At 39.8% G+C, this 12,113-nt stretch overlaps 1 protein-coding gene across 2 annotated transcripts in view; it reads right to left on the bottom strand.

Moving 5' to 3' along the window:
* Window positions 1–8,214: 8,214 nt before the first annotated feature.
* VSTM2B (V-set and transmembrane domain containing 2B) overlaps window positions 8,215–12,113 on the bottom strand; it is a 51,749-nt gene continuing 47,850 nt past the window's right edge. For both annotated transcript variants that reach the window (XM_026713991.2, XM_087940657.1), the window contains exon 5: window positions 8,215–8,597. In XM_026713991.2, coding sequence (XP_026569776.1) covers window positions 8,509–8,597 — 89 coding nt within the window. In that variant the 3' untranslated portion in view covers window positions 8,215–8,508. The remainder of the gene's footprint in view (window positions 8,598–12,113) is intronic.

Below are 12,113 nucleotides of genomic sequence, written 5' to 3' on the forward strand. Positions count from 1 at the left end.
TTTTTAGAATGGGTGAAGAAAGGCACTGAAGTCTTTGGATTTGCAGTGTCTGATGTTTCCTAGCCAGTGAGGCCTGGGAAGACGACAGTTCTGCTGATGCATATTTACCTGCTCATATACTGGTTTTTAAGAAAATTAAAATTCAGGAATATTTAGGAAAGTTAAAATTCATCTCCCCAAGGTCATCCTTGCTTAACGACTGCTTGAAGTTATGACAGTCCTCCCCAGAGCAAATTATGACCTGTTTTAGAAGTTCTGATGGCCACACCTGGCCCCTGTAGTCATGTCATTACATTTTGAGTGCTGATGCCATCCGTCTTGAAACTTGCAGCATTCTTTCTTTTCGCCGTGTATATGTATACATTTGAATTACACTGTGATGTTTCTCTGTGTCATATATGTGTGTTTGTGTGGGACTATGCATTATGGTTATCTTTTAAGAGCTGAATTCAACAAAATTTTATTTTAATGTATGCTGATCAGTGTCATTTTAAAGTGACAATAAAGATTCTATTCTCTAATCTTCTCTTATTCTATTCTATTCTATTCTATTCTATTCTATTCTATTCTATTCTATTCTATTCTATTCTATTCCATTCCATTGCATTCCATTGCATTCCACTGCATTCCATTCCATTATTTCTATTCCACTCCACTCCACTCCATTATTTCTATTCTATTCTATTCTATTCTATTCTATTCTATTCTATTCTATTCTATTCTATTCTATTCTATTCTACTCCATTCCATTCCATTCCATTCCATTATTTCTATTCCACTCTACTCCATTCCATTATTTCTATTCTATTCTATTCTATTCTATTCTATTCTATTCTATTCTATTCTATTCTATTCTATTCTTAGCAGCTGAATCACATTTGTGGCAGTGGTGGGATTCAAATGGTTTTACCACTGGTTCGGTGTCCGTGGCTTCGTGGCCGTGCTTTGCCTAATGCCGGCATGCAGCTCTCCCCATACCAGCTATGACCTGCAGCGTCAATCAGCTGAGAGGAGAAAGAGGAGAAAAGCGCAGGGGCTGGTGGGAGGGCCGATCATGCGCTTTCCTTTTTCCTCTCAGCTGATTGTCGGAGGATTTTTTTCCCCTCCTCTCAGCTGATCCTTGGAGGCTGTTTTTACAACCAGTTCAGCTGAACCGGTCTGAACCAGTAGCATACCTCCACTGATTTATGGCAATTTGTAGCATCATATGACTGTGATTTTGACAGTTTCTGGCATTTACTTCTGGTTTCCATCAAAAACATCCTTAGGTGAATATGAGTTTGCATAATGACTGTAGCGTTTGCTTAAAGTCTGCTGCTGCTGCTGTAAAAAAGTAACATCAGGCACAGCAATGTGGTGACCCACTGAACAACTTCCACCACATACAACCACAATTCTGGGATCATTTCCAGCCACAAGTTAAATATGTGGCTGAAAAACGCATCGAACCCTGTGAAATTTATTTATTTTTACTTTGCACCGCAGTGTGCATGACAGCATCAAGGCTTCTACCGGCCATTTATAACTATTTATCCATTATCCATCCTCTTCCATCCTCATGTTCTACAACCATACACATTGGTGACCTTGTAGGACATCTTCTTGGAGACGGTCCTGTACCCTTTTTCCTCCTTTAGGCCAAAAAAATCAGCCTGATCTGGCTGGGAAGCCTGCCTAATTTACCTCCTTGTTTTTCCTGTGAAGACGTATTTGGATGTCTTCAGATTTGGAGTTTCCTAGCTCTTGTTTCAGCTCACCTGGCTCAGGTGACCTACACGGAAACAGTCATGCTCTCAACAGGGGAAATTGAAAAGAGAGACGCCCTTTGCCTTTTTTTAGCTCATGCTTCCTTTGGCAGCCGACCATGTTCTGTCTCTCCAGAAAGCTCCAAGCTTCCTTGTTTTCCAAAAGAGTGATCAATAGTCACTACCAGCACTCCTCGTTCTGGATCATTGCCTGGTATAGTTATTACTCTGTCTGACTTTAAATTGAGACAAACACACCATGGGCACAATTTGCTAAGCGCTCGTTGTCTGCTGTTCCCCACAATCTGAAGGGAAATGTTGGCGTAAAGGAACCATTGCATAATTTGTGGGGAGGGGATGAGGAAGACTCAAGACTAAATTTCCCCTGAAAGGAGAAAATGCCTTAAAGATCCAAAAGGCAGCAAAAATTTGGTAGTCAGGTTATCGTGTCTGCGATGCATTTGTCTTCTGCTTGATCTGCAGGCAGTCGAGTGGCCTCCCGAATGCAGCAATAAAAGATGAAAAATAATGGAATAATGAGTGTTTATATGTTAGTATACAGGTCGTCTTCAACTTACAACAGTTCATCTACTGACGGTTCAAAACTCGAAAGGCACTGAAAAAAAGTGACCATTTTTGTCATTTTTCACACTTATGACTGTTGCTGCATCTCCATGGTCATGTGATCAAAATTCAGGCAGATACAGATTAGATACAGATACAGATTAACAGAGTTGGAAGGGACCTTGTAGGTCATTTAGTCCAACCCCCCACCTAAGCAGGAATCCCTACACCGTTTTTGACAGATGGTAGTCCAGTCTCTTCTTAAAAGCCTCCAGTGATGAAAGCTCCCACAACTTCCGAGGGCAATTTCTGTTCCATTGGTTGGTTGTTCTCACTGTCAGAAAATTTCTCTTTATTTCCAGGTTGAATCTCTCCTTTGTTCAGTTTCCACCCATTGTTCCCTGTCTGGCCTTCAGGTGCTTTGGAAAATAGCCTGACCCCTTTATCTCTGTGGCAGCCCCTCCAATATTGGAAGACTGCTCTCATGTCTCCCCTGGTCCTTCTCTTCTCTAGACTAGCCAGGCCCAGTTCCTGCAATTGTTCATCATATGTTTTAGCCTCCAGTCCCCTAATCATCTTGGTTGCTCTTCTCTGCACTCTTTCTAGAGTCTCAACATCTTTTTTATAGCGTGGTGACCAACACCACAGTACTCTTAAGCGTGCTCTTGGCACACACTTGGCAACTGACTCATATTTATGACCTTGCAATGTCCCAGGGTCTTGTGATCCCCTTTTACGACCTTCTGACAAGCAAAGTCAATGAGGAAACTGGAATCATTTAACAACCATGTTGCTAATTTAACAACTGCAGTATAAAACAACTGTGGTACAACATTGTAAAATGGAGCAAAATTCACATAACGAATGTCTCACTTAGCAATAGAAATTTTGGGCTCAGTTGTGGTTGTAAGTTAAGGACTCCCTGTATAAAGGTATAATGATCCCCTGCCTTCTGGAAAGGTGTGAAAACATGGCTCTGCAGCCTTGCGTGGGACATATGGAGAGGTATGATGCAGCCCTGGGACTGGTTCGCATCCTGAAAGCCTCTCTGTCGTTTAATTAACTTTTTAAACATTGTTTTCATTGTCTCTGCATCCTTTTAATTTTTAACATTTACAGATTGTGTAAAAAACAAATCTAGGTTCTCCTAGGAATGACCATAAATAGTCCACTGCTGGGAAAGACTCTTGGCATGTTTTTGTGTGTGTGTGTGTGTTTTCATATTTTATTGAAAACCCCCAGAGCCACTCAGTGAGGTCTGTAGGAGGTTCCAAGAATGTGATAAATAGATAAATAAATTGCAGTAACCCTTTCTAAAATTGCACCAATTCTGTGCATGGTCCTTGATGCTCAGATCGGCTGCCTGAGCTTGTTTATTTTCTTGCAGACATTTCATTACCCAACCAGGGAGCATCATCAGTGCTAGCACCGAACGCTAATGATATTATCTAGTTTGGTAATGAAATGTCTGCAAGAGAGTAGCAGCCAAGAATCCCACAATTCAACCCTGAGCTACACATATCCTCTTCTATAAAATGTGCAGCAAGTTCTCTTCTTTATTGTTATCTTTCTAGATAGTTGTCAACCCTGAAGTGAGCCCAGCCGAAGTCACCTTGGAGGCTTCAGGGTTGCCACACAGCAGTGGGAGGGGGAAAATACTTAGATAAGGTTTAGTAACCATAACAATAAAGTTTCCTCTGGGAACCAAGGACATTCTCACAGGTGGCTGGCCAGAGGAGGAGCCAGTAACCCAGCAACCGCCCAGAATCTGGATTGGACATTGTGACAAGTGACTTGAGGGGTGGGGAAGAAAGGGAAATCTTTTACTTTTTAATTAGGTGAAAGCCGCGGGAAACCTCAGAGTCGTCTTTCACCAGTTTGTGCCAATATATATGATGTATCCAAAAAAACTGTTCTTTGAGGAACTTGATGGATGCATTACTTAAAATCCTGACAACAGTGACTAAATGCTTTGAGGTCTACTTCTGAGCAAACACGCATAGAATTCTATCCAGAGTTTTACTGATTTTACTAAGATAGTATCAACTGCAAAGTACTTAAATTTGCTTGAGACATCATTACTTTTTACCCGGCTGTGACTGCTCTTGCAATTTTAAATGAGCGCTCTGCACTTGGGAATTAATATTCTCCCAGTTAAGCTCCACTAATCTGTCTTGGCTAGATGCATTAATTAAGACATTGATTTTTTTTTCTTGTTTGATCCCATCATATTTTTCGGTTCCTCTTTTTTAATGAAATAATAAATTGCGGGAGACTTGCAATAGTAACTACTTGAATTTCTGTGACAGAGAATAATGAACTTTGCCAAAGTCTCATTAAAGCAGTCATTGGGGGAGGGGAGGCACTTTGTCTTTTTCCTGTAATCCTAAAAAAAAAAAAAGACCAGGCTGCTTTAATGAGTTGATGTACTGTAGTTAATTGGGCTTTTAAAGAAGCTATGCTTGTTTTTTTATTAATTAAAAGAAGCTTTTACATTCCTGTTGTTTCTGCTTTTAATATGTTCATGAGCCATGGTGGCACAGTGGTTAGAATGCAGTACTGCAGGCCACTTCTGCTGACTGCTGGCTGCCTGCATTTTGGTGGTTGAAATCTCACCAAGTTCAAGGTTGACCAACCTTCCATCCTTCTGAGGTGGGTAAAATGAGGATCCAGTTTGTTGAGGGCAATTATGCTGACTCTGTAAACTGCGTAGAGAGGGCTGTAAAGCACTGTGAAGTGATATATAAGTCTAAGTTATTGGTTATTAAAATCCATGAATCAGCAGACTCTTTGAAGATTCCATTATTCCATTGGTCAATTCAATGGTATTTCTGAATGGTGGATGTCATGAGTTGACCAGTTAGCGGGTTGCTTGTGGTTAGGAAATACCAGAAGATTCTTCTTTCAAAGCCAAGAAGAGACTGTTCAGTTTGAATATTGTGAGATTCTGTAGTGATAAGGCCAATTAAATATTCTCAAAGAATGTTTATTCCCAAATTCCTGCAATTAAAACTAAAAGCAAAGCTACCTGTGCAGAGTGAATAAGATGAAGCTTGGTTGCTCAAGATTTGTGCCCGTGAATGAATCCTACAAAGGGATCCTTTCAATGATGTTTGGTCACATAAGTCCATTTTTAACATACGTGTCAATATTAGGCCAAGCAATCCATCTTATTTTCACCTATCTCGTTACATGGTTTAAATCTAGGATTTTAAAAATTTAATATTACTACCATTGATAGGTGATGGCTTTCCACAGGTTCAGATAGAATGACCGTACCTAATTCATTGGATCCAATTCTTTTATCTAGACATGCTCACAGATGACCAAGGATAGAAACCTTCCCTGCTTCCACTTTTGCTGATCACTCCAACCTTCTCCTTGTTCTTTTTTTTTTTTTGACACCACAGTTATATTCTCCACATTACAGCTGAATTCTGATGTGTTTATTGTTCTTTTTTTTTTCCACGCAGGCACACATAAACACACATCCCCTCACTGCCTTGGATTTATACCTCCATATCCTTCTGCTCTACTAATATGATTAAAAGCTCAGCAGGGCGTGAGGGTAGGAGAGGGATGGAGCCCCTCCCCCAATTATTACATATGGTTTTCCAGCACACACACAAAACCTTTTAATTGATGTCAATTCCTTGTGCAGATAATTGACTCTGTGACTAATATGTAGAATGTAAATGCAGAGAGAAAATAGAAAGTCAAGGACAATTTATTCAGATCAAGCCATGTGATTCTTTTCAGAAAATGTGGATCAAATCAGCATTCATCCAGAACCTGTAATTTGAAAGGGTAGATTGGATTGAGAGGACTAAGGGCCTCGGGAGACCATCTGGTTGCTAGAAATAAACAAACAACAACCTTCCCCCCATAAATCTTCCCCATTAAGATTTTAAGGACATAGCAAAAGGTTTACCTTCATATCAACTCTTACCTGTTGGCTGAAGCATAGTGCTAGTAAGCAAACAGTCATTTATTGCATGGGAGCATGAAGTTCTGAAGTGACTTTCCAGATTCTATATGTGCCCTAGAATAGAATAGAATAGAATAGAATAGAATAGAATAGAATAGAATAGAATAGAATAGAATAGAATAAGGGAAGGGAAGGGAAGGGAAGGGAAGAGAAGAGAAGAGAAGAGAAGAGAAGAGAAGAGAAGAGAAGAGAAGAGAAGAGAAGAGAAGAGATCTGGAAGGGATCTGGAAGGGATCTTGGAGGTCTTCCAGTCCAACTTTCTGTTCAGCCAGGAGAACCAGATCTCAGACAAATGGCTGTCCAGTCTCTTCTTTAAAATCTCCAGTGATGAAGGACTCACAACTTGTGAAGACAAACTATTCCACTGGTTAATTGTTCTCACTGTTAAGAAACTTCTCCTTAGTTCCAGGTTGCTTCTCTCCTTGATTAGTTTCCACCCATGGTTTCTTGTCCTGCCCCCTGGTGCTTTTGGAAAGTAAGTTCACCCCTTCTTTGTGGCAGCCCCTCCCCCTCCCCACCTGGAATACCCCTAGTCTTCCTTTTCTCTAGTCTAGCCATACCCAAATCCTGCAATTGTTCTTCGTCTGTTATAGTCTCCAGGTTTTGAATCATCTTAGTTGCTCTTCTTTTCACTTTTTCCAAAGTCTCGACATCCTTTTTGTAACAGGGGGAGCAAAACTGGATCTGGTATTCCGGGTGTGGTCTTACTAAGGGTTTTATTTTAGGGTTCAGGTCAGAGTGTGAATCACTGGGGCTTATTCTGTGAGTCTAAACTCAGTGTCTTTTGTGGGAGCCAGTCTCACAGTTACTGCCACCTCCAAATCACTCTGATTTTAGCCACAATCCAAGAGCTGAAGCATTGTGGGTTAGTAGCCTTCACAATTTCCCAATCAAAGGGATTGTCAAGGAATATTAGAAGGATTCACAGGACAGAAGTGGTTTATACCAGTGACTCTTTCTGTGGTTTCAAACACAACGTGTTCAAAGAGCACTTAGTGACGTAAGGACTTGTCAAGGGCTGGGAGTACTGGGTGTCTTTAACAAAAGAATAAAAACATGTTTTTGAAACTGAAATCACTCTATCAGCTGGGTGAGATCTGTTCATTCAATCTTCACAATGCAGCAATCAAATGGGCGAACAGTTGCATCCCTTGTAGGAAGATCAAATGCATTAGCTACGAGCAAATATGAAAGGAAGTTCAAGATAATTTGGAACAGAAAATGCAAATGGCGGTCTGTTGCAGAGCGCAGAAACAAGTTGTTATGGGTCAAAAACCACCTCTGGAGAGATATAATCTATTTCTGTAATGATCAATCCAGATGTTGAGCCAAATTCCTGCCTTATTAGCCAGCTATATTCAGCCTGCAAGCCTAGGAATTCTCCATGGTCCTGACCCACAATCACTGATTTATTACACTCTGCCCAAGAACAAGCTACCACTACTAAGCCCCTCCCCCCATAAAAAGAGGAAAAATCCTGTAGCAATTTTTGTTCTTCTAGAAAACCAATATCAGAGTGAAAAGGTGGCATTTCAGATCTTGGTTTAAAAAAAAAAAACTTATTTCAAAATCTCCATTTTTTTTATTATTCAACTGTTATTCAGCAATATACAATACAGTTTATAAACAAATGTCTTACCTTGTTTCCAATCTTTTATTTTTTTTTCTATTTAAAAATAAATATTATTGACAGTGAATAGCCATCACGGTAACATGTGCCTTTTTTTAAAATCAATGTTTTCAAAAAGAAATAATTTAAAAAGGAGTGCGGAGAGGGAGGCAATGATAATAATAATATTCCTAACCACAAGTATCTATTAAAAAAAAAAAAGAACCTTCCTTCAGGAGAGCTTTGCCTCTTCCTGTTCAACAGTTCGTGCAAAATTAATTACCAGAGGAAAGATTTTTTTTTTAAAAAAAGAAAACAATTGCAAAAGGAAAAGATAAAATTATAGCTATCTTGTGTGAAATAGGGCATTGATGCCACAGGATCTTAAAACTAAATTTATCATGTCAGGTGACAAGCCTTTCATGTAATGTCCCCAAAAATATGCTTTTCCCTTCCCCTGTGGGATGTGTCATGCTTCCTTTCCAGTCTTTCTCTGTCCATCTTTTAAGACTGTAGTTCTTGTTGAGGGTTGTTGCCTTGTTCATTTTGTTCTCGTCGTGGTCTCATCCATTTGGCTGAGGGTTATTGGATAAAGAAGTCCATCAGTGGTTTAATAACAAGTGTACAAGCTTATGCAGCATGAAGAGGAGCGTACAGAAGAATGTGTGAGTGGCATAAATAGGTTCTGTACCTAGGGAAAAGAGAACGAAGGAAAATATCAGAGGAGGGAAGGAGAGAAAAAAACGAAGTTTAATTGGAAATTATTGGCACAGCATTTAGGGCAGAATTATTGGTCGATTACCTTGTTGTGGTTTGGAAGAGAAAGGCATGGAAATGATAGAGATATAGATAGAAAAAGAGATAACAGAACAAGAGAGCTGGAAGGGACTGTTGAGGTTTTCTGGTCCAATCTCCTGCTCTGACAGGAGATCTTATACCACTTCAGACAAATGGTTGTCCAATCTCTTCTTTAGAACCCCAAGTGATGCAGCACACACAACTTCTCAAAACAAGCTGTTCCACTGGTTAGTTGTTCCCACCATCAGGAAATTTCTGTTTAATTCTAGGTTGGATCTCTCCTTGATTAGTTTCCACCCATTGCATCTTAGCCTGCCTTCGGGTGCTTTGGATAATAGATTGACCCCCCCTCTCTTCCCTTTAGATATTGGAAGACGGCTATCATGCCACCCCTAATCTTTATTCTCATTAAAGTAGACATGCCAAATTCCTGCAACATATCTTTAGACACTTATACAGTCCCTTAATCATAGATAGATAGATATGGAGAGAAATTGAGAGAAATAAATAGAGGTAGAGGTAAGAGATAGAGTGGGATAAAGATGGTAGAGATAGATGTCTATGGAGATTCTCAGTCATCCAGGTCATGGTTGTCCCAAAGGTGCTTTTCCAAGAGGCAGTTGGACTTTTTGTGTTTTTGTTTGAAGTCATTTCGCTTCTCATCCAAGAAGCTTCTTCAGCTTTTTCAAGAAGCAATTGGACTTTCTTGTTTTTCCCTCGAAGATGTTTCGCTTCTCATCCAAGAAGCTTCTTCAGCTCTGACTGGATGAGGGATGGGGAATTGAAACCAGTCAGAGCTGAAGAAGCTTCTTGAATGAGAAGCGAAACATCTTCAAAGAAAAACAAGAAAGTCCAATTGCCTCTGGAAAAAGCACCTTTGGAAGATGGTAGAGGTAGTGATGGGATGTGTAGCGAGCTAAAACACCACACAGTAAAAACCAGACATGGCAATATAGTGTATTCAGCCTAAAAACAAAATTATACACTGTAGGCCCATCCATTCACCATCCTATAATTTGGAGTCTAGAGATGCAGATGTTTCACAATGAAGAATTGTGCAAGGATCCATGAAGCCTATTGGAGACAAAGAACACAGCTGGAATGGTGAGAATTTCAGATCACTCCAACCATTCATAAATTGGTGGGAGCTTCATCACTTGAGACTTTCAAGAAGAGATTGGACTGCCGTTTGTCAGAAATGGTGTAGGGTCTCCCGCTTGGGTGTGGGGTTGGACTAGATGACCCACAAGGTCCCTTCCAACTCTGATTATCTGTTAAATTACCTGTCTGTATGTGCAGGAGATTTGATTATAGGTAATCCTTGTTTAGCAACCACATTGAAGCAGCAACTTGACTGTTAAGTGAAGCTGTTGCTTAATGAAACCATGGCCATGTTTATGACCGGACTTCACCTTTGCTTTGCTTTATAGGTCTACAAAATGGGAAGGTTGCTTGTAAAGTTACTTCTTTGTCGCTGCTGAATCTGCAAATGGTTGCTAAATGAGGCCATTGCTAAACAAGGATTAAGCGTATTCACAAAAATTGCTACTGCAGTGGGCATGGCCCGTCAAAAATCATCAATTTGCCAAAAGGCACAAATGCTTTCTAAGATGTACTACACAGCCACAAATTCTTCCTTGTTGTCTTTCCCCTTCCTTGTAGGGAGGAGGGTTTAATTCCAAACCAAAAGCCATTTTTTGTTTTGTTTTTGAGAATGCCTCCATGACAGATGCAAAGCGATTCTTCAGATCAAGGTAATACGAGAGGCATCTTGCTTTTTTTTTTTGCAGCATCTCAGATTCCCTTTTAATTTTTATTTCTAATTAAAGCTACCTTTTAAAAGCAAGAAGGGAAGCCAGGTGACACAATGTGGATTGCATTGCCTGCCACTGGGTCTAATTTAAAAAAAAAAAAGTTGGGTGAAATTTAAGATCTCAAAAGCTTTCTGCCAAAGGAAAGCAGCAGGCTACCTGATGGTGGCGCTAGAGAGCTACAACTTAGATGGACAATAGGTCATTTGCAATAATATACATGACCCCTAGATGGCAGAAAAGATACACAAAACCTCCAACATTGTGGGTTCTCTGGATTTTTTCCCCTAGGCCACATTAATAAATCCAGTGTGGCAGAAAATCAGCTCCTAGAAGCTTCTGATTCTTACTCCTATCCTTAAAATTTGGAATGACAAAGAATGGATGATAGATAAGTAGATGATACATATATTTAGATAGATGAGAGAGAGAGAGAGAGAGAGAGAGAGAGGGAGGGAGGGAGAGGCAGAGGGAGAGGGAGAAGGAGAGGGAGAGAGTAGATAGATGAGAGAGATACTGTAGATGATAGATATAGATAGATGATATAGATATATATTTCGATAGATAGATGAGAGAGATGATAAATAGATGATAGAGATAGATAGATAAACTGAAATATACAAAAATAAAACAATTGGCTATTTTTAAACAGCTAGTTCTTAGAATAAACGAGTCCCTACACCCTAAAGCAACTGATAGGATTGTGTCTTTTTAAAATATATAGAACTGAATTGGCACTGAGCTTCCAGGAAACTAAAAGACAAGATGGCTTGATTCCAGCATTTCTTGATTAATAGGATGTGAACCAATGTTGTCTTTGGCTACGGGAAGCAAGATTCACCTTGACAATTTCCATTATAGGAAGATAATACATTTTTCTGGATAGGCTATACATATACCAAGTTAAAAACAAATAAACCTATATGGGATAAATAAATCTAGACATAGGGCCTCAAGGACAATTAAATAACATGCGAGTCAGTAAGCACAAAATACAGAATGCTGGCTAAGATAAGCCTTTGGCTGATGTGGTACGACTTCTTTATTGATTATGTTCCTTGGGGCAACATACATGTTTCTAATCCTTGCCAACTTTTATGCTCAGAACTCCTCCAAAGTCAAGCTGTGAAAATGCGATTAGCCTAAACCACACCACAAAATTCATCGCTGGGTAAAGGTTAGAACCCAAAACTTTCCAGTCTTAATTCAGACCGTTATTTCTACACTTTTCTGCTTTTGTATCCCATTCATTTTTTTTTGATGAAGTTGCCCAGTATCTGGAAAAGACTTGTCTGCAAGGGAATCTGTAGCTTCCAACATTTGGACTCTTGTCAACCTTGTCAAACTAGTTAGTGACCCATTGCTCTATTTCAGTGCAAAACAGTTTTTTCATAATCCAGTACATGGATGACTTTATAAGTAAGAGTAAGACTGCAGTATAAGGAAGACCAGGAGCCCTGGTGGCACAGTGGTTACAATGCAGCATTGCAGGCTGCAGCCAGTAGTTTGATTCTGACCAGCTGAAGGTTGACTTAGCCTACTATCCTTCTGAGGTTAGTAAAATGAAGAGCCAGAGTGTGAGAAGCTGACATTGTAAA

This window comes from Pseudonaja textilis, chromosome 11 (genome assembly GCF_049901715.1).
Source record: "Pseudonaja textilis isolate UNSWEBS1 chromosome 11, rPseTex1.2, whole genome shotgun sequence".
In the NCBI taxonomy this organism is placed as follows: Eukaryota; Metazoa; Chordata; class Lepidosauria; order Squamata; family Elapidae; genus Pseudonaja; species Pseudonaja textilis.